This window comes from Clupea harengus, chromosome 4, assembly GCF_900700415.2.
Source record: "Clupea harengus chromosome 4, Ch_v2.0.2, whole genome shotgun sequence".
Taxonomy (NCBI): Eukaryota; Metazoa; Chordata; class Actinopteri; order Clupeiformes; family Clupeidae; genus Clupea; species Clupea harengus.
The window spans coordinates 21,607,630-21,634,164 of NC_045155.1; the positions used below are offsets into that span (position 1 = coordinate 21,607,630).

Consider the following 26,535-nt stretch of genomic DNA (forward strand, 5'->3'; position numbering starts at 1 on the left):
CAGCTGCTGTTGTAGCCTAGCCCTCTGAAGACAATGTTTGGTATTCCAGTCTACCATACTAGCTGTGATTATAGCCTAGGGTGGTGTTTGTGCACTACTACTACACAACACCAAAAGGTACCATAATCCCATGAGCAGCTCCAACCCCTCTTCACATTTAAATGTCTTTCTACTGAAACATAGCTCCAGGAACACATACTGAATGTTCTGTTGGTGTTTGATTTGTTTTTCCAATAGCTAGTTCAACAGCCTCTTACTTGTTTTGCAATAATCTAGTTCAACAGGCACCGTTTTATTTGTAGAGTGTGGTTAATAAGAAGCACTTTCAGTGTGTCAGAATGGTTTTCTATGGCCCGAGGAGCATTTGTTTTGACTAAATTGAATTCCAATCTACTGAGGTGATGAACAGATCTGCTTGCAGAAGACTTCCACGTAGGACCAATTAAGCAGTTCTGTTTATTTTCAAGTTTTCAAATAATGAACATTTGTGGTCATTATTGATGTCAGCAGTCCAGTACCAGTACTGGACTTCCCACACATTACAAGTGCTGCATGAACTGGGTTTCAGAGATTATTTCATTCAGACATCACAAAACTAGGACCTGTTGACTAATGTAGTTCATCATTAAACTTCTAAACTCTATTGTGAAGCTTTAACTCGTTCACTAAGATATCAAACAATACAGATATTACAACAGCTGATGGATAATGACCTGAAGGAGGACATGTCTATTAGAGGTGGGAAGAGAGAAAAAAAAAAAAAACACTCGATAGTGTAGTATTGCAATCGATACAGCGGCACCAAGTGTTGCAAAATGTATTTATTTAATATTATGATTTTAATTGTATACGTCTACTTAGTACTACTAATTGTATTCGCGTACATACGTCTACTCTGATAACACTGCTTCTAAAGTCCACAAGATGGCACAAGACCTCATTCCCCTCTTGCGTCACAGCAGAAATAGGAAAGGAAGTCTGAGTCGAGAACAAATTTATCGCGCCAAGATGGCTGAAAACATTGCCAGTATATGAAATATATATGGGAGAAATAACTCGCAATATATAACAGAATTGAATCACAACACTTGCTGTATGATAAAATGTAAAGAATAGCAATAATACTGTATTGTTGCCCAAATATCTTGAGAGTATTGTGTCGTAGCCTCTGTGGCCTTTCCCAGCCCTAATGTCAATGGCCTACCTTTCAAGGGAGAATGCTCTCTGTCGTGGACCAATTTGGATTCAGATTTACTTCTCTACACATAAAAGGATATAAATGTACCAAACCTCATCTACAGCATATGTGGCGTCATGTTTACCAAGGTTAAAAAAAAAAGCACAATATGGAAGATTTTTTGGGGGGAAAATGTATTACCCAGCACTGCCTAGTCCATTATCACAGCCACTTTTCTCTACATTGTGAAAAGGTCTAAAGTAGTAAACATCTCTACAGCCATTTAAAATGAAAACGGAAATGTTCAGTAGCTATAGGACGGGGTGGGGGTCAGTCAGTAAGTGGACAGGTTCTGCTCAGCTCACATCCCAGAGCCAATGTTCAGACTGATGGGCAGAATTCCAGCACCAGTGGGAGGGAGGGGTGTTGAGGAGCTTGTAGTGTACACAGGTGTTGAGTTAAAGAATGTGGTCAGAGGTCCATACTCCACTATCCATCCAGTCCCACCAGTGTCTCCTCAGCTCAATCCACCCCATGACACCCCTCCAAACACTTAGGAGTCCCCTAGCTGTTGGAGCTCCTTGCGCAGAGCTTCTGCCCGGCTCAGCTTGTCCTTCTGCTCCTGGCTGACGTTCTTGATCTCACCTGAATCGACTTTTTGCTGAAGCTCCTCTATCTGTCGCAGCTTCTTCTTCAGGTTCTTGATCTTCTTGGCCTTCTCTGTGGCTACCATTTCGGCACTGCTGGTCTCTGTGGCAATCTGGAGTTTCTCTGTAGCCTCGGTGACTTCGTCCACCTCCTCTTCTCCGGGCTCCAGCTGCTGTTGCTGCTTGCGCTTTTCCCTGCGCTTCATGTTGCGTTTAGCTGCCTTGGACATCCCCCCCGCCTCTGAATCTGTGTCCCCCTGCTGTTGCTGTTGCTGCTGCTGCTTGCTCAGCGCTGCATCATCAGGACTCATGCCAGGAGGAAGATCTGGCTTACTCTTAAAGAACTTCACATACTTGTTCTCATACCTGTGTGCAAAAAGATTAACAAGTGAGTAAGGGTTTTTACAGTATTTATTAATTACAGTAAACATATCGTTTTCTATAGCCCCTTTCACATGCAAAATGTGTCTGATAAAAACAATTGTGACAATGAATTGCCACTCACATAAGTCATCAATCACAGCAAAGGTCTATGCGTCTTCATTCCCACACAAAATAGTGAGCGCAAACCTCCGCAAGACAGCACTGCCAACAAAGATTTCTAGTATAGTGACTAAAACAGAGTAATAGTTCATGGCAGTCATAGTTAAGGTCTCATGCCAGTTAACCTGCCTATGTAGATACCCTAAGTGTTTCTACCATTTTGCCATCATAACTGTATAAGTTACCTTGAGGAGACTAATGTCAGCTAGATAACTAGCTATTTATCTATCACTTCATGCAAATGGGACTTTTAAGGTTATTTGAAAGTTTCCTTAGCTAGCTTCTTAGCTAGCATAGCAACTATGCAACACTGTTTGCAGCATAGAGTTTCATCTCTCAAAATCAGCTCACCAGTCAGTCTTGAATTCAGAGTGATCCCAACCACTTGCTGGTGATGTGAAATGACTTCACATAGACATTATGTTGTATGGTGTTTGTTTACCTATAGGTATACCTAGATAATTTTGTTCAGAATCAGGGACGTAACTTTTTTCAGTGTTGTACTACCCTAAAATGTAATTTGTTTTCAGTATAATAAAGCAATGCAGTGAGCACTACATTTATTTATTTATTTATTTATTTATTTTTAAATCATCGGTCAGATTTTGGCGAGTTATCGCTTTCCATTACAGACACAGCTTCTATACTATACCATACAGTGGTTCAGGAGGTAGAGGAATCGTTTAACAACCGCAAGGTTGCTAGTTTGATCCAGACCCGCTGCCAGTGTGTGAATGGGTAGATGTCTGAGGCATTAACATGTAAAGCGCTCAGAGTGCTATATGAGTAGAAAAGCGCTATGTAAATGCAGTCCATTTACCATTGTACACTTATAGACACTTTTTCTTCAACATGCTATTGAATTACATATGTATTTTCTATGAATTTAACATCTTTTAAGCATATTTCAAATCTTTTAAGACCTACTTTAGTAAAAAATATATGCAGTACATTGAATCTGAACAAAGGTGTATCTTAAAAACCTGATACTGCATTACGGTCTTTAAGGCCCTGTTTACACGGAGCCTGGATTGCCTGAATCCGGAGAGAAATGTCTCCGGATCGACCTTTCGTTTACACGAACCGGGCGGATTGGGTCATTGAATCCGCAACCTTTTGAATCGGGTCTCCAAAGTGAGTAGATTCGAACCCGCCAGCAGATTGGTGTTTGTGTAAACCCCGATCCGCACACTTTCTAAGAGAGAGTGTGTTTACAGTTATTTTACCGCCACCTTGCTCTCCTGTATTTTGAAAACATAATAATTTATTAAATACAATTATTATTCTCTGTCACCTCTTATGTTATGTTGAACCATTTCATGCCATTGATGGTCTTGAACAGTGTGGCTCTTCGAAATGGTGTTGGGTTTTATTATGGCTCTTTGAGCTGGACTGGTAAGCCACCCCTGAGCTAGTTGGATTAGCATTTTCTTGACACGGCTCCGTGTATATAAATTAAAAAAAGGTACCGGATTCAGGCAATCCAGGCTCCGTGTAAACGTGGCCTAAGATACTCTGCTGCAAGTAGCTGAGAAAGGGGCACACTGATTAATGATTTTCGGTCCAGGTACCCTTTTTGCAATAAAAAAAAAAAACATTTTCTAGTTGAGCTCTGTAGTCAGTCAGACTGCATTAACACAACGAAGGAAGTGCTGCAGAGTGACAAATCACATCTAGTAATAACAGAGTATTTTAATTCAGACTAGATTGCAGTTGTTGTGTCCACACTAACTTTGATTTACTCCAAAGTTCAAATCAAACCATCAAAAAGGACGGAGTGTGAAAATGCCCTTATCCATGTCCTGATCTGTGTATACAGACGTGCATGAATAAATCAAACAAATAACTTCTTCTCTATCGTGCATCATCGTTTGCCCAAATTTCGATGTCAGCTTATGAGAGCACTTACACTGGGACTTCTTCCTGAGGAGTGTAACCGTCCTTCACTTTTCGTGGCTTTCGCCAGGTGCCATCCGGCCTCTGAGTGGCAGCAATGTATTTGCCTAGAGCACAACAGGATAAAACACCGACGTGAATTAAGATGGGCAGCTATGCAGTGAACGTTAGGTGCGTAATAAAAGAGAGAAAACATTACATTAAAGCAGTTAAACTAGCTCAATGCTGCTACTTGTAGCAAACAACAACAAATAAACGCTGAACGACTAATAAGCAAACTCTGACTGGCTCAGTCAAACTTCTAACAAGAGACGAAGTTGCGCTAAGAGAACAACCCTGTGTAGACCTACAGGTCAGGTATAGTAATTTCGTACGAAATTCACAGTAATGCATCATAGTCTGACAGTATGGGGCTGATTTAAAAACAAATATACAGTTCATAATCTATAGTTAGAATTATTATTAACCTTCATAAAATGTTTCAGTGACTAAACCTATACACCATTTCAGTTATGGCTTCGCTAGCTAGCTGGTTAGCAGGCTAACTGTACTACAATCATAACATGAAGGAAGTTTGATACAAATCGAGTAGCATGCAAGTTAGGTCTCAGATACTGCACTAAGCACGTAGCTAGGCCTGTGATATTAAATAATCGTTGACAAAAGTACAAGAAGACAGCAAGCCTCAGATATAATTGAAAAGCATATGCAAATACCTTCACTTGGGAGACCATCCATATTGGGGTTGGGGGCGCTTACTTGGCTACGGTTAGCAAGCTAACTGTTCACGTTCAGATGCCTAACGTATAGTTAGCTAGCGCGCTAATCGTGCGCCGAGGATCTGATTCTAGTACAACCGTGTAGTGCAAAGACTAACATAAAATTAGGTTCCTTCAGAAACGCCGTTTGAGCGAGTAAATTGGTCTGGAATACTAGCTCTCTGTCCAACAAGAACCTAAAGAGGAGGCCAGCGTTGATTAAAGTGGTCTTACCCGAATCATCTGTCACATAGGGAGTCGCCATCTTGAAGAGTACTCCTTCCTCTTCTTTTTTTGTATTTAAGGGCGGTTGACTACTGATGTATGGACCATTACCGCCACCCTTTGTAGCGTGCTGATACTATACAGTCAGTTCCCATTGTCGATCTTCAGTTGCTTACCTAAAGGCCTACTAGTTTCTAAAAAACAGAAGGATAATTTTCTGGCTTCAATTTTTTTTTATATCTCGCGAGATAATTGTCGCCAGGCCACACATGAATGGTTGTAAATTGGATAATAGGCTGATGCAGACAGTTGCTGTGAAATATATAGGTTATATCCTCAAGCAAAGAAAGTACTCAAATCATTAGAATGATTGACAAACACTCTTTCGTTATGCCTGTAATTATCATTTTCTTCAGTTTTATTTGGCTTGATTAATTTGATTCATGCCCAACCTGATTTGATATAGGCCCTAGGTAATTCAAATGGTCACATTGGGTCCCCAATTCCCATGAGACATGAGTAGCCTACCTACATCTTAGGCCTATCTTTTTGTCACCAGAAAGGCATTCTAAAAGGCATTCATTGCTGAACGACAATCTACTGCACAAACTGAAGAAAACATGGAAGAATAGCAAAGAAACCCTCAATAAAATGTTACAGCCTAACATTGACAAAAACTACACTGTGTGAACTTGACCTAATCCAATACAGCTAATTGCTCTTCACAGCCCTCTAGCTGTCCTTCCTGTGTGTGCATTTAAAAAGAAGAAAAATGGGAGAGGGAGAGAGAGATTTTTCTTTAAAAGAAATTCACAACTAAATTCCATTGCTTAATTAATTAATTGTCAGTGCTGTGAGAGAGGTGCTACCAAAAGATGTGACCGTGTACAAACATTTATGCATATTGCCAGATTGGTTCAATAGCTCCGATGATGTGTTTTGTAACATCCCTTACATCACTGATTTTATGTTCTTAGACAAAGGTCGAAGAGAAGTGCTAATCTTACAGACAGGTTGTGTCTTTGACCTCTATGTAGATAAACTTCTCTGAAACTGATCAAGTATTAGAACATACCTACAAATATCAGTGAGCTTGGTTATGTATGTAAGTTGGTGATATTAATATTTAGTAGCCTTGGGCATGTTCTTAAACTAACATTTTGTTATGATTGGCAGGCCTACCTAAGAAACAATTCTGCACCGTCTCAGATGTAATCAATATGCTTTGAAGCAATGCTGCACCACAATGGGACATCTCCCTTTCTCCAGCCTGGAACATCAAGGCAAAGTCTACTGGAGATGCAGAAAGGTCCGGTCTTGCCGTACTGGACCAGTCAAAGCCTCCAAGGAAAGCTGGCATAGCTGCCCTGTGCTGATCATTCCATATCACACACCATCTACAGCAATGCCACCATCAGTGAGGAGATCCTTACGTTCTGTGTAAGAGATGACTGCAGGTTCTACAATCTACTGTGGTATCCCTTCACCCCTCTATATGCTCCATGACCTTCCTCAACATTTGAAGTCAGTAGCCCATATCCTGAATAGCTGTAGCTTTCTTAAACACCACACACAATAGACGTGTATACCTGATAGCTGCATAGATCCCACATACAGAGAATGAGCACGTTTATAAGCATCCCACTGTCAGATCTGAACGGTTTAAAGCTTCTATGGAATCGCTAATACATCTGACATTGTTTTTGTTCAAGAAAATGGTGACAAAGTAACATTTTTGAAATATCGTGAGCCTTTGATCTGTTTCTAGAAGAGTCATACAGTACACAAATAGTAAAATACCAGGCTCAGGTTTCTGTCATAGAAAACTTAGGATACAAATGCCAGCTTATTGGTCTAGTTTTCAGCCAGAAGGACATGTACAGAGGCTGGTGGTATGTTGACTTTGCATTGATCTTCCATATCAGCAGCCAAACGGAGCACATTTATATATGGAAAAGACGCTGCTTTCTCTATCCTTGAAACTGCCCCAGTGATAAAATGTTGAATTGCTTAAATATGTTGAACTGATCAGGAAATTTGATTCCTGATGAAACTTGACTTGTAATGTGTAATCAAATAAAGTATATAGCATGTGAATGTAACACAAGTGTGTAATGAATGTGATTAGAAACAGCACAAGTAAAATAATTCAATAAAACACAATATAAAAATACAATATATCTATTAGGCTATATATTACATCTCGAAAAACCATCTGCACCACCAGTAACATTTCAATCTCGAACAAGAATGTGTAAGGACTGACGAAGTTTTCATTTGTTTATCTTCATAGGCCTAATGCGTCTCTTAGATACTGGGAGTATCTCAAACATTATCACTATTAGTGTTGTAATGTTTGAGACAAGGACCGCATCACCGTGACCCATGCAACTTCAACTCACCAAACTCATGTCAAAAAGAACTCGCAGAGAACTTGAAGACTTGCAGAGACAACTTTCTAATTGTTCATACCTCATTAAGACATGTAGGCGGCTTGTAAAATAGCCCGACATCATTAGCCTACAATATATTAACAGAAAATAGTTTAGGCCTAGTCAAATATTTGTTGAATGTTCTTGGTCATTTCACTTTGTCATGTCAATTTTGTTCGGAACATCAGCGTAAACTACAGCCTACAAAGCATCGAATTGTCGGAGGGAAACTTTTGGAAAATTAAAAGCCATAATTCACAGGGACTACTATCTTGTGTTACATAAGAACACCACTTGCGTGCATTTGACACTGACGCCACGGTAGGTTTGCTTTGCTGCTCGGAAGTGACGCCATATCAGTTAACCGGGTTGACGCTGGCTGGCCTGGGCAGCTAGTTCATATGGTAACGTTATTCAGCGAACTTCCATACTGGCACAGGTGAGGCATCAACATTGGGTCTTCTTTATGAGAGAAAATCAACGGAAAAGCAATTGTAATTAGAACTAATATGAGACTAATAGAGAACAGGTTGGATAGTAAAGTGCACGGTCCGTGTCATGAAAATAGTAGAATTTTCAGCTAGCCATCCAACAGCTAGCGAAGTAGCTAATGCTTGCTCGTCAACCATCCAAATTCAGAAGTATCTGGGAGAATTTGTGCGCATTTAGCTAACGTTAGTTAGTTGTTATAGAACGACATTACGCATAGTTTTAGGGTTAATTCGTCAGGCTGGTATTTTATTTGCAAGCAATGTAGCTGAATTGGCTAATGCAATTACAGAAGATGAGCAATTATACACGTAATACTTCAAAGACCACCATTTGTAATTGAACAAATTAAGTCTACGTTCAGTAGCCTTCGCCACTGTTAGCTTGCGAAGCTAACGTTGCGTTTCTATCTGGTTAGCTAGAGAGCGTTGCTAAGATACTGCCACATATTTATGCGAAGCTAGCTAAAGCGTAAGCTATATGACAAGGTTTCATACTGGCTTCAGGTATTTGTGCAAATCATACCACGATCATTCTAAAAGTATTGATGACTAAATGTCGAGAGGAAGATTCGGTTGTTTTTTAATTATTATTTGCAGTTATGTCTGCTATCATTAAGGATGTTTGTGAGATGACCACCCATGATTTTAGGTGGTCTTTTGTTCAGTTATCCAGCGTAGTTAGCATCATATCGATACCCAATCAGACGTCTGTCCTGTGGTAGTAACCCTGCTAGCTAGCCTGTTTGTATTTATCAGTAAGTCAAAGCTTTGCATACTAGGTTGCTAGATATATAGTTAACGTTAGAATATACTAGCCAAGTGGTATGCGAAGGTGTGATTATAACGTCTAGCTAGCCAAGTTAATAAGACAAGGCTAGCTAACGTTATAAGAAGTGAGACGGGTGGTTACGTATATATGTATAGATATATAATCTACAGTTAGCGTTATATGGATACTGTTGTCGTCAGATATGACAGTGGTGGTTTGTTGCTAATTCACGGTTGGTCTGTTTAAAAGCGGGCAGCTGTGCTTAACATTAACGCTGTAACTTGGCTATGTATAATCTTTTCATGAACATTTGGTTACCGGCTAACTTGGGTAACAAGTATCCCAGCTAACGTTAGCCCATAGTTCTTCTAAGTCATGTCGTTACCGGTGTTTCCCATTCATACAACATTAGTTAGCATGCAATCTAGGTAACGTTAAATAAGCATTGATACGTTACAAGGGTTTGCCAACATGTATATTTGTCTTATGAATCCATCCCCAGTCAGACGCAGTGAGTGTGGGTTGTATGCCCTTTCATCGTTAGCCAGCTGACATTAGGTTATTCTCAACAAATAACGTTAACGTGGAAAAAAATGTCCTCGTCATTTCGTTACCAAGATGTTTAACTAGCCAGGACTACTGACGTTAGGTAAGATAGTGCTGTTGTTATGTAGCGTTATCGAATGTTAATCAATTTTGTGAGCTGGTTATCTACAGGGGCAGCTAACTTGAATATAACTGTAACGTTAAATCGTGATGATGATAAATGATGATCGTTGAAATGCTGGCTTGCTAGCTAGGTGCATGAGTTGACTTAATTTAGTTCCTTTTCCATGTCACGGACGTGCTGCTGCGTCAAGAGAGCTGGACTCTTGTAACTAACCAATAGTATGAACGGTATGGAATGTTATGTAACAGTGTTTCGTCGGTATATTAAAGTCTGATAAGTCATGTAAGTTTAAAAGTGACAAAGTTCAACCTGGAATTGTGTATGCAGTCTTCCTCGTGAGGAGTTTGTAGATATTCTAGTCATGACGGGCGCTTTCAATTCAGTTTCATTGTCATTGTCTTGCTTCTATCCTGAAACACCACGGATTTGTATTAATTTCCCTTGTTGTGTGAGCAGTGATGAGAACTGTAATCCCAAGTAAAATTGGTTTGCAGAGCTCAACGTGATTTTTGAATTCAGTGAACTCAAAATGACAACTTGGCCTGACAGATGAAGACCTTTACATGCTGAGCAGTCATTAATCCTAGCTCTGCCCTTATCCTGTGGGCCTTCCTTTGTGGACTTCTAAGGTTTACTGTCTTATCTGTTACTACTTGCTGTGACCTCTGGCTGAATGAACATGGGGCAAAACTGAATCACCCCATAAAAATCATAAATACGAAACATTTTCTTATATTGACCACATCTTTTTGTACCATCCTATGAATGCACCCACCGTACTTGCTGTGTACTGTGACAAAGATAGACACAATATCCTATTTTAAGTAAGGTTCAAGATCAGATATCCACCCATAGTCGTCTACATGAATTAAGAGGTGCCTGCAGGGCATATTCGAGCATTGTTAAAATTGGCTTAGAGTAACACCCAACCTGCCTGACGAGTGCAGGACTGGATGTTCTCCCTCCTCTTTGGCAAACAGCTGGAACATATTCCTGAGCCCTGAAGGATTTGTGCGTCAGCTGTTAAGAAACTGTGTGGGGTTTGACGTATTCAGTCCTGGTCACAGCCAGCACATGAGAGCCGACAGGACCTGGGTACATTTGACTTTCCACAACAACCTGCAGGCTGAGGAGAAAACTGACTGGAAAGGGTTTGTCCTTCAGATTAGCAGTGTGGTGATCACACTGGAACTATGAATTTGATCATGGTATGTTTAAGTGTCACTGTCCTGATCCATGATGATGCATTGCCATTCTACTACAGGTAGGATTACAGTGACATAAGATAAGAGCAGTGGTCAAGATCTCTGATTGCCTTTTCCAGACTGGAGGGGATCTGCATCGGCAGGAATGGTTCTTGTGAGCCGCAGTCCGGTTCTGGCCAGGCAGCTGCTGCCAAGCGCAATATTGAATGCAGATTCTGCAACTGTATGCCAGACAGACAGACATTCATTCATCCAAATGTGTTTTTCATCAGATGAGTTTATGAGCAGAGGAAATGGGCTTCAGAAGCATAAGGAATGTGCAGTACAGTACAGAAGACTCTTCAGAAGACCTAACTGTTAGATTTGAGAGGAAATGGGCTGAGAACAATTTCAACCAATGTGACTGAGTTGGTCTGTGCAGCGTAGGCCTTCATCTGGAGAGGTCATTGCATGGGGTCATGGATGGTGTCCACTTTCTTTTGAATGGCCGTAAACAATTTGTAACGGTGATTGTGGAAAATGCCTTTCTAGGCTTCTCTAGTCTAGGCTTGACTGAAGGTGGTGTATATTTGTTTAAGTCTAGAGAACGGGAACGACTAAGTAATCGGGGGGGGGGGGGGGCTTTTCAGTATTGAGTGGGTGGGGAGGGTTGAGAATTATTGTGAAGGGGTTCATGCGGAGGAAGGGAAGTGCACATGTGGACCCTGGGCTTTCCTCCACTAGGGTTGTCCTGGGTTGACCCTCCTCCCGCTCCTCCCCAGGATGTCATCTGAGCTGCTGCTGGCCTCCTGCGGCAGCAGCAGTGAGCTCATAAGGACAGCACAAACTGCTTAGAATGAGACAATGGACACTAGACTGAGGAACACGGCACTGTGTTTTCTGCTTGGTTAATGTTTTTTTTTTTTCTGTCTTTTTTCCCTGTTTCTCAACCAGTCGTTCACACTAGTTTCTTATGAAAGTTAAGTGCTAAGTGTTCACCAACGAAAAGCAGCAAGCGGAGTACAGCATGGCCCGGAAAAACATCCCTAAGGGTAAGCCCCCTGAACACACACACACACGCTGTTTCTCTCCTCCTGTTCACTCCTGACCCATGTCACTTCTCCCCACATGCATCCCGTCCATCACAGCACTCCTACCTACCTGGTTCCATCCAAATCCCCTTAGTTCTACCCACTGTAAACCATCTTAAGTTGTCCAGGCTTGTCAATACTGGTGCTACCAGACCTCACCTCAGGCCACACCAGCCATATCATTAACCTCTACTTGCATTATTATGGTCTCCAGCAGTGCTTTAGAAATGAGGGCTTCGAGTGACCATACAGTTGAAATGGTTATCAGCATACCTCAGCAGCCAGTTTGTTCCGTTTTTTATGTAGTAAAGTATTAGTAATGCGTGAAATAGAGGTGTTTCGATGACCATTTAAAAATAAATAAATACAAAAATCTGTAAAAGCAGTAGAAAGAAAGAATCCATAGGTTTCACCATGTGGAACGTCAGTGAGGTCAGCCGAATGTATATATACACACAAACACACACACACACACACACACACACATTCATCAAATTTAGGCGGAAATGGATGACTGGCTGGGTCACACATGCTGCATGACTTTATAAACATAATCCTGTATTTATTGCGTTCTTCAGTATAAAAGTGTTTGCTTGAAACATATGTGGCCCCAGGGAGAGAAGAGGGGCCACTCTGGCCTTCCTCCATTTGAAACGCCGGTCTTGAGCCTGCGGGGCCACTTTACACACACCCATATGTAAAAGCCTGAAATGTGCTCCTCCAAGATCAAATGGGAGAAGCAGTCCATGGGATGTGCCTCTTGGTGGAATTATTGATAGGTAGCTATGCTGACCACATGAAAATAATAATTCCAGCCAAAACAAACCAGATAATAACCTGTCCAACAGAAAAACAGCAACAATATTGTCATTTTTCAGCCCCTTCAACTCCCTCAGTCACATTCTTGTATGACTAGCCTGCTAGCTTTTATAGCAATATGTCTGCCTAAGCCTGTGGAAGACTCACAAGTAGAGTGCACACAGGTAGCTAGGTGGACAGGCAGGTAGGCCATCCCATCATTTCATCCGGGCTGAATTAAATCATTGAACATGTTTTTTACAGCCCTGCGGCTGCCACAGAAGACGGATTATTTTCTTTTTCTATTTTCTAGAGTATTTAATGTATTCATTGCTGTCAGGATGTAAAGATAATTTCAAGTAACGTGACAAAAATGTTGAAATAAATTGCTTACCCTGCCTTTAACCATCTCTACTGTCATCTACCTTGACTAAGTGATTCAGTTGATCATATTTGTAACCACTAGCTAACAGCCCTCATCATTTTCCATGGTTATGTCTTTGTACAGTATAGATAACATCCTCTAAATCATCTATAGATGCATCCAGATGCACCATCGTTTTGCTAAATGCTTTTGAATGCAAATTGTATGTAGTTTTTGGTGTGTTGGCATTTTTCTCAGGGTGTAGACATTTGGCAACCTGCCACGCTAATAAGGCTTATGCTGATGGGAAGCTGGGTGCAGTTTGCATAGATGACTGTGTGTGTGTGTGTGTGTGTGTGTGTGTGTGTGTGTGTGTGTGTGTGTGTGTGTGTGTGTGTGTGTGTGTGTGTGTGTGTGTGTGTGTGTGAGCCAGCCGGCCAGACAGCAGTTCAGACACCTGGCCTGGTGGATGCCTTGCTTCCCTTTGTGCAGTTGTCAAGTAAAGTGTGCATCATTGCATCTCATTTTGCAAATAGTCTGGCTCAATACGAGTGTCCATAATACAGGCCTAAGATACTCTCACACTGTAAGACTTTAGTCTTGGTCTAAAGTCTAAGCAAAGGCCAAGGTTAGCTTTACCCTTGCTCAGACATGTTTGGCTTCCTTAATTCAGGTGCATTGTTAAGTGTTCACAAAAGTCTTCTGAAGACCCAATCATTTTGTATTGCAGTCTGAGTGGAGCCACCTTTTGGTGGACTACTGTTTATTGATTGGTGTCTGTTTATTGATGGCCATCAGACAAACGGGAGAACATTGGGAAAGGACTGAACACATAATGCAAATGAGTGAAACAAGCGAGAAGGGAATGGATTATTTTCGACTTACTGTCATATGTCAAGTTATCATAGGAAATGATTACAAACTGAGGGTGAGTTCTGTTATGGGGACATTCTCAGTGCTTAGGTGTTTTATAAGTGACTACCATTAATCTGTGCAGAACATTGTGTTGGTCTTGAGCTCTGAATAGTGTGGGGCTATGAAAATTAGTAATGGGTAGTCAAACACATTTTGTAAATGTATTGGAAAGGCATTTGCGAAGGGAAAAGAAGTGTCTACTGTGTGTAATATGTATTTATTTATTGATGCATTAATAGTTAATCATGAAATGGTGAAAGAATTGTGTACTATGTACACAGACACCCTCTTTTGATGGGACCCATTGCTGAACAGCTGTATGTGCTAGAATGTTTGTATTGCTTTATGGAATCAGTTTGTTGCTAGGCTGCACAACTTCTTTATCGCTCCTGCCTTCTTTTGGTACACTTGAGCCAGAGTTCAAGAGTGTCTGTTTGCACGAAGCCTCAAGTGTCTGTTGGCAGCCTCCCTGCTGAGGTGTCACCCAGCCTTATCACATCTTTTCAGGTCTATGACGTGTTGTGAGTGACGTTGGTACGGAGATGCTTGTGCAACTTGTCACTTGTTTTGTAAGTGTCTTTGTTCTTGTTGTTGGGGATTGCTGACTGTCTAGATTCCTGCTACCTGTAAACACGCTCTAGTTCCTTTTCTAGGGATTGCCCCAGCAGTCCCAGGCCAGCATGTGATCAAAGGTGCTGACAGCTACTGGAATCGATCAATAGTAGGAGAGGTCTGTCATTTGATCATAGGTGCTGTACAGCTATGTAGAAAAACCCAATGTTTACTTTGTAAAAATGTTAAAAAATGACTTAAAGCTTGAAATGTGAGGAGCAAGCGGCTGACGGTTCTTGACATAGACCTAGGAATAACAACTGGCCTGACCTGAACTCTGTGATGGCAAACACAACATACTGCACTGTGTGACTTTTAATTTGGCACTGAACAGTGAGGTGAGTTTGTTCATGGCTCATAAGCACAACAGTCATTTCAAAATTATGAATATTTTCTTAGAGATGCAACCAGTGACATTTAAATTAAGCCTTGTTCAGATTCTACAGATAGAAGGCAATTGATAAAACAGTTAGAATGCAAGAATTAAATATATGACTTAGCATGACAATGAATGAGAACACGTAGATGAACTTTGCTGAGTGTGAGTGTGGCAAGCATTTGCAAACCAAATCATTTGGGATCATCTGAGCTGATTCCGCTGATGCTAGATGTGTTTAGAGATGTAGCCTTATGGTTCACATTATTATGGGGCCTGTGTCCTCAATGCCCCCATCTCTGGACTTGTAGTTTGTCCAGAGCCAGAGCCAGAGCCAGGCGCTCAACTCTCACCAGCTAGTGCGCTCCCAGCTGTACACTGGCATCATTGAGCTGTTTCTTTTTGTCGAGTCACTGGTGTCCTCCAGGGCGTGAGTGTTTTGATCTGTGCCCTGCCAACACACCTGCATGTCCCTGGGCGCTCCTGCCTCTCTCCCTGCCTCCCGGCCTCCCTGCCCTGGGACTGGACTCGCCATGGAAAAGCAACATGGATAAGATGACAAACATGTTTGCTTTTGCTTTTTCACCACCCCTCCCCTTTTTTTTGGCATGTGCATGTGTTTGCACATGTATGAGTGTGTTTGCACATGCGTGTGTGTCGAGGATGGGCCTATTTGCATTTCAAATAGGCTGACTGACTAGCTGGAATAATAAAATAGGCAGTAAACTTTCTAATGGCCCTTGAGGACAGAGGGCCCTTCAGCACAGAGTGTGGTTGTCAATATGAGAGGGTTTTATACAAATCTGGTGAACAGGCCCTACAGGCTCAAGTAAAAGAGGGAGAGAGAGCCCAAGTCTCCCTCCATCTGGCGTCCCCAGCTGACATAGGTGGCATACCGCAGCAAGAAGAGTGAAACGAAACTCATGGGCTTCTGCTGTAGAGCTCCCCCACCCCCTCTCCAGTTTGGATGAGTTCCTCTCGACCTACATTTGAGGGGGAGGTCCTCCTAGAGTCTGAGGCTCCTGCCAGCTCCACAGAAAGCAGACCAATCGCTTGGTGCTTCAGAGAAGTGCTCAACCTCAGTGCCTCTCAGACAGAAGACTTTCTCTCCCAAGCCTGTGGGTTTTAAAATCTTTTGTGCTTTGTCATTGTCATTTCCAGATACGTCGGGTGTCGTTTTTGACACTCATTCCAACATGGTGATGTCCCAGGGAGGAACGTTTGAGCGGATGAAGGAGAAGGTGGGAGACTTTGCATTTCACTCACTCTGTGAACGCGCCTCAGACTTGAAGCATATTTATCCACTTTAATCCTCATGCATGTCAACTTAATGTCTTCTTATCTCAGCTGTGAAACCACACAGTTGTTATATTGTGCAAATCTTGCCATTCTGGCACTGAGTTTTTCTTGACTAGTACGACTGCTTAAGTGGGCTTCAGACTGTTCTGGTAAACCTCCAGTGGGGAAGGAGAGGGCTGTGGGGCCGGAGGGTTGGGCTGTTTTGGCTGAGTTTGGTTAAGATCTTTTCCAGATTGACTGCCTCTCACTTCCTCTCTCTCTTTTTTTTCCTTTTTCTTCCCCCCTCCTTTCCCTCTCTCTCTCTCTCTCTCTCTCTCTCTCCCTTCTTCCTCTGGGCTGTGCAGATAAACGCGGTGCGCGCTGTGGTCCCCAACAAGAGCAACAACGAGATTGCCCTGGTTCTGCAGCACTTTGAGTACTGCGTGGACCGCGCTGTGCAGGCTTTTGTTGAAGGTACGGCTGGAAGTGGATAAAAAAATGTGAATACGTGTAGACATGTGAGAACTAGGGGAGGAGAACATGGTTAGTTTGGAGGTAAAGGGATGTGTGTGTGTGTGTCTGAAGTGAACATCGGTTATTATGCTTTGTTCATTTAGGTTGTTATGGTTGCATGTTTGCCAGCTTACCTCAACTGGGAGATTGGCTATGCCCTTGAGAATTTCTCAAGTGTAATTTGATAGACACGCACAAACGCACATTTGAGTGGTTGAGGGAGCCTCTGTAAACACACGGCAGTGTCTGGACCCAGGTGTCAGACGTACTCAACACACACGGGCAGACGTCACCATGGAGGTGCAGAGCAGAGCCTGGGGATGGGCCTGGTCACAGGAGGTGCCCAATGAAGTGGGGCTGCTTGTATGCTTAGTGAGTGTGTGTGTGGTGTGCAAGCAAGCCTGCTCTGTTTGCCCTCACTGACCCACTGCTTTTGAACTATGGCAGGCAGCGCCGTGGAGATCCTGAAGGAATGGAATGTCACCGGTAAAAAAAAGGTATGTCCCAGATGATGGACACTTCCTCTGGGTGTCACATTCCTGCTCTAGCCTGATCAAAATCTCTGACTGAAGACCATCGGTCCACACACACACACACACACACACACACACACACACACACACACACACACACACACACTTTTGCTCCAAATGAGTAAGTTCAGGGCTCCTGCTCTATGATTGGTAGCTCCAGGTAGCTGGCTTGAACATGAATGGTTGCAGCCTATTGTTTGAAGATATGGCATCCCCAGCACATGGTGAAGAATTTGACTTCTAATTGTAATGGTTGTATATGTGTTTTAAGACATAAGCAGTTCTACTGATTTTACTGTAAACAATGCAGTGCCATTAGTAGATCGGGGTGATGCAGGTTGGCATTATTATTATAAACACAAAAATAGTGTTGGGTTCCAGTAGTAAGCTATAATTTCCTCAATATTCCAAAAAATCAGCCTCAGTGCTTTAAGTGTCTCTCTGGAACGATCCAGTTCCTGAGACTATGGCTTGCTGTAACATGTTCAGCAGCCATTAACCTTGTGGGCCCCTTTATCAACAATACAGAACATACTTTGACTTCAGACTGATGCAGGTGTCCTCATACTCAACATCCTGGCATAAAGGTCTCTCTTACAGCCAGAAACCAAATAGCCATTAATTTACTGTAGCCATGCTTTACAATAAATGAAATGAAACGAAAAGAATTGAAGCCAGAAACCAAATTTGAGATAGTTTTTCGATGATAATTTGACCGGTGTAGCCACGTTCTGTTCTGGTGGTGGTGAGTTGTGTTTCTGTGCTTGGTCCTTCACCTCCTCTCTTCCCCTTCCAGCCCAAAAAAAAGAAGAAGCCCAAACCCCAAGCCAAGGAGCCCGAGCCGGAGCCCGAGCCTGAGCCTGAGCCCACCCCCACCCCCTCTGAGTCCACCCTCCCTCCCGAGGCGCCCGACACTCTCAACGGGTTTCACGGCAACGGCTCCCTGGCCGCCGAGGGCGACTCTCTGGACTCCCTGAGCGAGCAGCTGGACTCCGTGTCGCTGGACGCCGAGCTGGACTCTGAGCCCGCCACGCCCGACCTGCCCGACCTCACAGGTAGCAGCAACCGCACGCATAGCAACCGCACACATAGCAACCGCACGCATGCCAACCGCACGCATGCCAACCGCACGCATGCCAACCGCACGCATACCAACCACACATGCTGATGGCTCCCCACCCAGTGCTGCTGATGCCCATTACATTTAGTAATTACCTGATGAAATGATCTTACCTCTCAGCTCTCAGCTCTGCAGTGCAGTCATACATGTAATGTTGGTGACACGTGACACTGACTCATGTCTCATGTAAAGCACAAGGCTGGGGCTCATGTAATCATGGCCCTCCCCTTTTATTCTTTGTCAGTCTCCACTTAATAGTTTTGTTAAGCTCTTCTGGCAATCCCCACCCCAAGCCACAAATATAATAATGGTTGCTTAAATGCTAAGAGAGTGCATTGACCCCAGAGCTCAAGTGTATTCTGGCCACAAGCAGTCAAGAAATAGAATTGAAAGTACAGTGCTGTAAAATGACACTCCCTTCTGACAGCGCCTCCCTTTTCACTAACCACTCTCGGTTTCACTTATCATATTCTGTAGCTCAAGTGTGCCCTCAATTAGATTGGAGAGATATCTCTGGAAGTTTTGTCTTCTCTCCATTTGATAGAGTTTTCATTTGTATTTTGTACAGAAGGTAACATGTGTGTGCCTTTACCTGTATTCAGCACCTGAAGCAGAGCTGCATTCTGGAAGTCCTGGACTCCATCAACAGGGTTCCCGCAACAACAAGTCACGTCCCAGACCTGGTTCCAGCTCTAGCTCCTCCTTCCTCCCAAATGACCAATCAGGCGCATCTGCTGCAAAAAAAATTGGTGAGATTTTCCTAATTCTAGGCTCCTATTACCCAACACTCATCCCAGTATCACTGACGCTATTCAAATCAAAAAATCAACAAAGCCCGTCAATGTTAGACGGACATCATTGGAATGGTAAGGAGCACCTGCTTGTTTTTTTTGTTTGTTTTTCCACACACTTGTATTTGCACAGTTGCAGAGTTTGGACATGCATTATACACCCGATGGAAGGAAGTAAAAGCACACACATTTTTGTGATGCTTGTCACTGCTCAAATGAGCCAGTAAAATTGCTATGACTTCCTTCTAGTGACACTCCTCTTCTAAGAAAGAGTATTTCCTCTTCCAGGCAGCAGTGACACGTTAAGCCATCTGAGGAGGAAGCCCAGGTCAGGATGAATATGTAGAAGTGCTGTGTCACATCCCAACATGTCATTAAAGCCGCTGACAGCCAGCCTGGCAACAGGAAGGCCCCTGGACCACAGTCAGGCCCACTCAAGCATTTTGCAGTCAGCCGCAACATGTCATAAGGAAGTCCTCAGTGTGTGGTGTTGTTTTTTTTTTTTAAAGTGTGTGTGTGTGTGTGTGTGTGTGTGTGTGTGTGTGAGGGCTTAATAGTTTAAGGCACAGTGTGAACTTGTGAAGCGGAACGAACACTATGTGAAGAGTTAGGTCACAGAAGTGAAACGCTCAGTTGAGATGAGGTTTTATTAAAAATAGCTGCAAACTAATGTAGTAGTCAATTAGTTAGTCGCGTCATTAATCACGAGCACGCATTAACTGCTCGTCACACACAAACAAGGTTCTTCGTAGATCAATGGAGTAGCTAGAGTTCGTCAATTGGCTGTAATGAGAGACCAAACTAAAAATGACGGAGCAACATCAGCATGATGGAAAACATTTCATCAACCCTGGCCTCTGCGTCATTGCAATGCAATTGACACCCCTCTTTGCAGAGTTGACTAGCATGGGCGCTAATCTGGTATATACAGGTACTTGAAAAGGAAACCTGCTGGCTCTGGAAACACTTGGCTAACTTTAAGTTGAAAACAGAATGAAGTGTGATTAGCAACGCAAAGAGTGGTGACTGGAATTTGGGGTAGCAGTTTGTTTGTTCACCAGGATCGTTTAGTAGCAGCGGTGTCAGTTATTGTATTAATGCATTGTATAATTCAATCATTTGTTTATAGCATCTGTTTATTTAATAAAAAAAAAAACATGGTCTAGAAAACATAACTTGAATCTTCAAATATATACATTTGATAGGATTTCAATCTGAAACTTATCAACTAATTTTCAGATGAATTGATCATCGTAAGTCATTATAGTAGTTAGTTGCAGCCCTAGTGTATATAGTCCAGGATTCATTTGAACTCCATTCTGAGGTGTGTGTGTGTGTGTGTGTGTGTGTGTGTGTGTGTGTGTGTGTGTGTGTGTGTGTGTGTCTCTGTCTCTCAGCCTCCAACATTGACCGCTCGATGAAGGACCTGCAGAGGTGTACGGCGTCTCTGACACGCTACCGTGTGCTGGTGAAGGATGAGATGGACTCCTCCATCAAGTGCATGAAGCAGACCTTTGCGGAGCTCCAGAGCTGGTACTCACTCTCCCACTCCCTCTACTTTCTGCCTGCAGCTCTGCCAAGAGACATGGATCATGTTTACACCACACCGGCAGTCAGGATGTGGTGTGTGTTCCCTAGTACGTGTTGAGTAACGCACTCTCTTGATCTCTCTCATCCCCAGTCTAATGGACAGAGAGGTGGCACTGTTGGCTGAGATGGATAAAGTGAAAGCTGAAGCCAGTGAGTATGAATACCTGTGTGAATGTAGAGGCTCAATGGTGTGTGTGTGTGTGTGTGTGTGTGTGTGTGTGTGTGTGTGTGTGTGGCTCAAGGGTGGAAGAGTATCAAGTTTGTCCCATCCTTGAATGAGACCTTTGTCCTGTGTGAGTCTGTGTGCTTATGAGTGCGTTTGAGAACACAGAAGAGGAACATTGAGAGCAAGACATTCCAAGGATTCCAGCCTTACTCTGGAAAAAAACAAGCACTTAAAAAGGGGTACCATCAGCCTGTTGGAATAGCGACACTCACTACCTTTCCCTTTTATCAGTCTAAATACTAATTGCTAAAATATGGTCCTACTATGAATGAAAGCCTCTTGCAATACACCTTCCTGTCAAGCTCATTGACCAAGGCTGACTTGACTTGACTTGTTTTTGTCTGAAACACTAGCCTCAGTGAGAAATGTAGGTTCTGTGTCGTCTGGTCACGGTTCTGCATAGTTCATCTAAAACAGAAACGCTGTACCTAAGCGTTTCTTCCGTTCTGTTGCTTGACTGTCCCTTACTGTACGGACACATTCCAGCGACGCAAAACGCTTCCATCGCTTTGAGTGGGCGTGGCGTAGCATGTGGAAATAGCATAACAGACTGGACTAGAGAGCTAGTTAGCAAGCTAGCCGGCTAGTAGGCTATCTAGTCACTTGTCTTTATATCGAAACTGTTATTCTGTTAAAGTAAGCCCAGGATTAAATATCTAACATACCATGAACAACAACAACCCCTTACAAGGCCATCCAAGCCTTTCTTTTTAGCAAAATGAAACGACCGAACGACGCCATAGTCCTGCAATTTTCAAACCGTCAGAGACAACACAAAACAATCTGATTGGCCGCTGCTGGCGAAATTCGCTCCTCATTTGCATAGGATTGAACTTTCCCCAACCTTTTTGCTCGCTTCGCCCCAAGTCGCTTGTCTACGTCACAATGGCTTGCCTCCCAACAGAAATGAATGGGATTTAGAATGTGGCTTCCGTGCCGTCGCTGGCATGTGTTGGGGGTGTAAGGCCTAGGTGCCACTCTGGCTTAGACACATAGTATACCGGCTTCAGGGGCCAAAACACCTTCACCAAAAAATCACCTTAGGTTTGAAGAGAAGTCATTTCGTTCTGATAAAGGTAATAACAATGCTGTTGATCCAATAACCCTATTGACATAAAAAGCCACTGAATAGCATGAGCAAATGAAAAAACTACTGATTAATGTTTGCTCTTTGATTTAGTGTCTGGCCTGTTTGATGAACCTGCCTCCATTAAGCTAGGTTTTGTAGAGCCTTGCATGAAGGCCATTTTCACTTACAAGAGCTTTCTTCAGTCCCCTCAAGTTATCAGGTAGAGCATTAGAGATGACAAGAAGTCGGTGTGCCCTCTCATGTCCACCCCCGTGTTTTGATGTGACTGCCCTGTGTTGCAGTGGCTATTCTGGATGGCAGGCAGAAGCGAGCAGAAGAACTCCGGCGTTTGACTGATCAGTCATCCTCCATGTCTGAAGACCAGCTGAGCGAACTCCGCGCAGATATCAAGGTACCCCACAGTTTTCCATCTCAAGTAATTGCATCCCACCATACCTTCATTTACCAAACCATAACAGTTGAAGAGTGATTGCATCCCACTATACCTTCATTTACCACACCATAACAGTTGAAGAGTGATTGCATCCCACTATACCTTCATTTACCACACCATAACAGTTGAAGAGTGATTTCCCTGAATGTGCACTGATGTATGTATGTCTTCTGGTGGACAGCACTTTGTTAGCGAGCGCAAGTATGACGAGGATCTGGGAAAAGCTGTGAAGTTCACCTACAGCCTAGAGCCCCTCAAGGCCAACATGACGTCTTTTGGAGCAGGTGTGTATATACTTGTGTTTGTGCGCTCATGTGTGTGATGTCTTTGCTAGTGGGCTGTGATGATGTGATGATGTGATGTGAACTGTGTCTCTCTGTTGTTAGTGTACCACCCTCAGACTGGGTATTCCAGCCGCTCTCGCTGTAGCTCCTCCTCCTCTTCCCTCATTGGCCCAGCAGCGGGGGCTCCCTCAGCAGCACCAACTTCTGCTTCTGCCCCCCCGGCTCAGGCTCCGCCTTCTGGAGGTCGCCCCAACCAGCCACACAGACAGGTCAGCAGGGCAACGCTACATTAGGCTCTTGTGCTAGTCTGTGCAGATAAGTTCATCTGCCACATTAGGCTCTTGTGCTAGTCTGTGCAGATATGTTCATCTGATTTGGTCAGACCAGCTACTGATTTAGGGCTGACCTCATCTTACCATGGTATTATTAGGGTGATGTTTGAACTCTGAAGTAGCATGACTTTTTTTTTTTTCTTCTTTTCTTTTGATTGTATTCTCTCAGGGTTACCAGGGTAATCGGCGCGGAGGTCAACGCTTTAATGGCTCCTACCACGACCGAAACCCTGGCCGGGGTGGCTATCGTTACCCAGGAGAACGGTATCAGGGTGACCGCTACCATGGCGACGGCTCTAACTCTACTACCCACACCTGGGGCCCGACCTACTCTTCCTCTTACAGTCGACATGATCGTCCTGCTCATAATGGGCTTCCTCAGAGGCCTCCCCGAACCCCCTGCCCCTGACACGCACACCAAGCGCTCACATCACAAACCCTCCCTTCTCACCCCCTCCACCCCTAGGCCTGGCCAACTTGTGCATACACACTTACACACTTACACACACACACAGCGCTCCACTCAAACTAGAGTTGAAACTAGCTGAAGTCCTCAGATCAGCTGAGCAGTGGAGCTGGCGCACATGGGCCTCTGGAGTGCGTTGTCATTGGCCAGTGGTGTCTGTGCACCTCCCCTTCCCTTCCCTCCACGTCTACACCCCATCCCCCATCCCCCTTCTCATGAAGAATCAAACTCAAGTTTACATATTCTCTGCTGAGCTCCAGTGCCACCTGTACAATCTCCTCTCTTTCCTGTCCTGTGTCTGCAGAGCTTCTCTCTCGCTCTCTCTCTCGCTCTCTCCTTCACTGTAAATCTCCATCCCTCTCTCCAGATGCCTCCTTTTTGTCTTTTTTGTTTTAATCTTTTTAATTCTTTTTGGTGTTGTTGACACCCATGTACATTCATTCCAGAGACTATTAGCAAACTATGTAGTCTTACACTTGTATTTGTTTAGTGCACTGTGTAAGGGCATCTAAAACATCTAAGCTTTAATTTGATCATTTGTTTTTGTTTATTTTGTCTTTAAAGATCCAAATCTTTGTGTTCTCTATTCTTGTTAAATGAGTTTTAGTTGTTTTTGTTTGTTTGTTCTGACCTGAGCTGTCTGTAGAGCTGAAGCCTGAGTGCTGTAGTTGTGGCTGGGATGGGCTGGGCTGGGAGGCTGAGCTGCCAAACCCTCACTCTTCCTGGCTCAGATGCTGCCTCACAGCCAAGATCCCGCCCCCTCTTCCTCCTCCTCCTCCTCCTCCTCCTCCTCTGCCACGTGGATCCACTAGGGCTGCACACTTTCTTTTTCTTCCCCCCCCTCCCACCGTCCAGCTGTCTGTGTGGATGTGCATGGCTGCACAAACAAACAAAACTGCTGACTTCCTACCGTGTGTGTGTGTGTGTGTGTGTGTTTGTGTGTGTGTGTGTGTGCGCATATGAATGTGGAGAAGTAGAGATCAGATATGTATGTGACGTGGGTGCTTCCCAGATATGTTCCCTTTCCCATGACTCACACGCTGGCTGATCTTCATGGTGGAGATCCAACTGCACCCACGCTGGGAGTCGTCTGTATGCATGGAGAACTGGAAGGATGCGTTGCTCTTTCAAAGTCTGGACATGTGGAACTTGATGTAGCCTTGGGAAGAAGTTCTCAGTTTCCTGTTGAGGTTGATCTTTTCTGAAGGACCAACCTCAACAGGTTTTTTTTGTTTGTTTGTTTTGTTTTGTTTTGTGCATGTTCAGCAAAGTACAGTGTAGAGGTGCTGAAGAAAATGGGTTCAACCCCATTAATGCACATCTTTAATGTCTGAAGAAACGTTAGGCTATATAGTATATACCTCACTGTAGCCACCTTGCTGCAGCAGTTGCTCCAACCACTGCACCACCTGGGGTTACTCAAACTCCATGCGGCAGTTGAGCCTCTGTCACCTCCAGCCATGTGACCACCCACAAAGGCAGAGTCAGCATCTTTTCTCTATTCTGGATCTTAGTGAAGGAGCCTGTCACTTTAAACACTAACATATAGTTTACGCCTGTGCACATTTCTCACTACATGCTGACACGTTTTTTTCTAGAACAATCTTGAGCCTCTAAGCTGTACTCGTCAGCTGTAGTGGTTTCAGAATGTTGTCTCGACTCCTTTTTGTTCTGTATGACAGTAGTTGTTTGGTAGGGTTATTCCCTACTTGCTGTGAGAACTGTGTGCTCATTCTCACTCGCGCTGGTGTAGTGTTAAGTCACTGTTGGGTTTAGGATGGCAAATTGATCCCATGAAGAATTTGGCCCACACTGTCATAAAAGCTACGAGGACTTTCATTGAAATGACTTAACAGGGACGGCTTCCCACGTGGCTGTGTCCAGCTGTTTGTGTTGGGCTGGTTTAGCAGTCAGTCAGAACTTGGATTCACTCATGCCTCAACCCACATTTGCACTGCCAATGTAGCCTTACACCCCACGCCATCCTCCACACACACACACGTACCACAGAACAACCTTCTGTGACAAGGTTGGACACTGATTATAGATCGCCCCTTATTTTGTATTTTTAATTTTTTTCCCTTTCAGTGTTTTTTGTCTGTTTTATTGTCCTATTTTTGGACATTTCTTCTCTCTTTCTGTAAAGGTGTTCACCAAAGAGACTGTTATGTTCTATCTTTTTCATTGTACTGCCTTTTTGAAGCTTTTAGTTCTAGTTCTTTTTAAACCGTTGTCGTCTTAGGGGAAAAACCAGATGAACAACAGGTTAACAACGTTTACTGCTCACTGCTCTCATCTCGTCTCCTTTTGAAACTTGTACATATGTAAACTTGTTAGGCTGCCCCCTAGTGGGTCGTTATGTATGAAGCTGTGTCATCAGGCTCATGTGACTGAGCTCTGGACCTTACAGAAATAGTTTAAACCGACTCCTCTTCCCTCTGTGGTTCAGATGATCTGCTTTCTGTTTCCCCTGAGACAACTAAACTCAAGTGCCTTCTTGTCCCCTCCTTTTCACTCGCCCTCTTCGATCTCCACTGAGTATGGACCAAAGACATTAGCCCCTCCCCCTCCCCTGACCACACCCTCACCTGGCGCCTCCTTCACTTTCATTGGCTCCAGATAATCAGCACTTGGACCTCCCTGCCCATGCCACGTCTGACTGGCACACTTCTCATTTACTATCAAATAAAAATTGTTAGCAAACGCAGAAGGTCTTGAAGTGTTGTTTTTTTTTCACACGCTCATTCACCATCAATTCATGTGTTCCAACATTCCGTGGAGCTGCAGCCTGCAGACCTATTGCTCTCCTAGTACACTTCTGTGGATGGATGGACAGGTACATGCCCACTCTGTGAGCATAACACTACACACTAGATCTGAGAACGCTGTTACATGATTCTCTGTTGGCTGTTATGCCATATCTACATATTT

At 43.6% G+C, this 26,535-nt stretch overlaps 2 protein-coding genes across 4 annotated transcripts; one reads left to right on the top strand and one right to left on the bottom strand.

Annotated features, from left to right (window-relative positions):
* Positions 1–442: 442 nt before the first annotated feature.
* pym1 (PYM homolog 1, exon junction complex associated factor) lies at positions 443–5,501 on the bottom strand. Of its 2 annotated transcripts, none has more exons than XM_012820836.3 (3): positions 5,256–5,501; positions 4,277–4,370; positions 443–2,190 (listed from the first exon to the last, which is right to left on the bottom strand). In XM_012820836.3, the coding sequence occupies exons 1-3, from the start codon at positions 5,284–5,286 to the stop codon at positions 1,731–1,733; spliced, it is 585 nt and encodes a 194-aa protein (XP_012676290.2). In that variant the 5' UTR covers positions 5,287–5,501; the 3' UTR covers positions 443–1,730. The 2 variants fall into 2 exon arrangements, with proteins under 2 accessions (XP_012676290.2, XP_031422624.1); XM_031566764.2 differs by lacking the exon at positions 5,256–5,501 and adding an exon at positions 4,980–5,249.
* A 2,472-nt stretch (positions 5,502–7,973) lies between these two features.
* Positions 7,974–26,311, top strand: spats2 (spermatogenesis associated serine rich 2). 2 transcript variants are annotated; one of them, XM_031566765.2, is made up of 13 exons: positions 7,974–8,673; positions 11,747–11,844; positions 16,110–16,189; positions 16,592–16,700; positions 17,187–17,236; positions 18,069–18,327; positions 18,995–19,141; positions 20,581–20,716; positions 20,865–20,923; positions 22,371–22,480; positions 22,704–22,806; positions 22,909–23,075; positions 23,308–26,311. In XM_031566765.2, the coding sequence occupies exons 2-13, from the start codon at positions 11,820–11,822 to the stop codon at positions 23,545–23,547; spliced, it is 1,485 nt and encodes a 494-aa protein (XP_031422625.1). In that variant the 5' UTR covers positions 7,974–8,673; positions 11,747–11,819; the 3' UTR covers positions 23,548–26,311. The 2 variants fall into 2 exon arrangements, with proteins under 2 accessions (XP_031422625.1, XP_031422626.1); XM_031566766.2 differs by having other exon boundaries at positions 7,974–8,117.
* The last annotated feature ends 224 nt before the right edge of the window (positions 26,312–26,535 follow it).

What these genes read in the sequence shown, in the direction of transcription:
- pym1 (XM_012820836.3), bottom strand. Translation starts at nt 5,286, where the DNA reads ATGGCGACTCCCTATGTGACAGATGATTCGG. An exon ending in CTATGTGACAGATGATTCGG is followed by an intron (nt 4,371 to 5,255) that starts GTAAGACCACTT and finishes GTTGTGCTCTAG; the next exon opens with GCAAATACATTGCTGCCACT. An exon ending in CCTCAGGAAGAAGTCCCAGT is followed by an intron (nt 2,191 to 4,276) that starts GTAAGTGCTCTC and finishes TTTTGCACACAG; the next exon opens with GTATGAGAACAAGTATGTGA.
- spats2 (XM_031566765.2), top strand. Translation starts at nt 11,820, where the DNA reads ATGGCCCGGAAAAACATCCCTAAGG. An exon ending in TAAAGTGAAAGCTGAAGCCA is followed by an intron (nt 20,924 to 22,370) that starts GTGAGTATGAAT and finishes CCTGTGTTGCAG; the next exon opens with TGGCTATTCTGGATGGCAGG. An exon ending in AACTCCGCGCAGATATCAAG is followed by an intron (nt 22,481 to 22,703) that starts GTACCCCACAGT and finishes TCTGGTGGACAG; the next exon opens with CACTTTGTTAGCGAGCGCAA.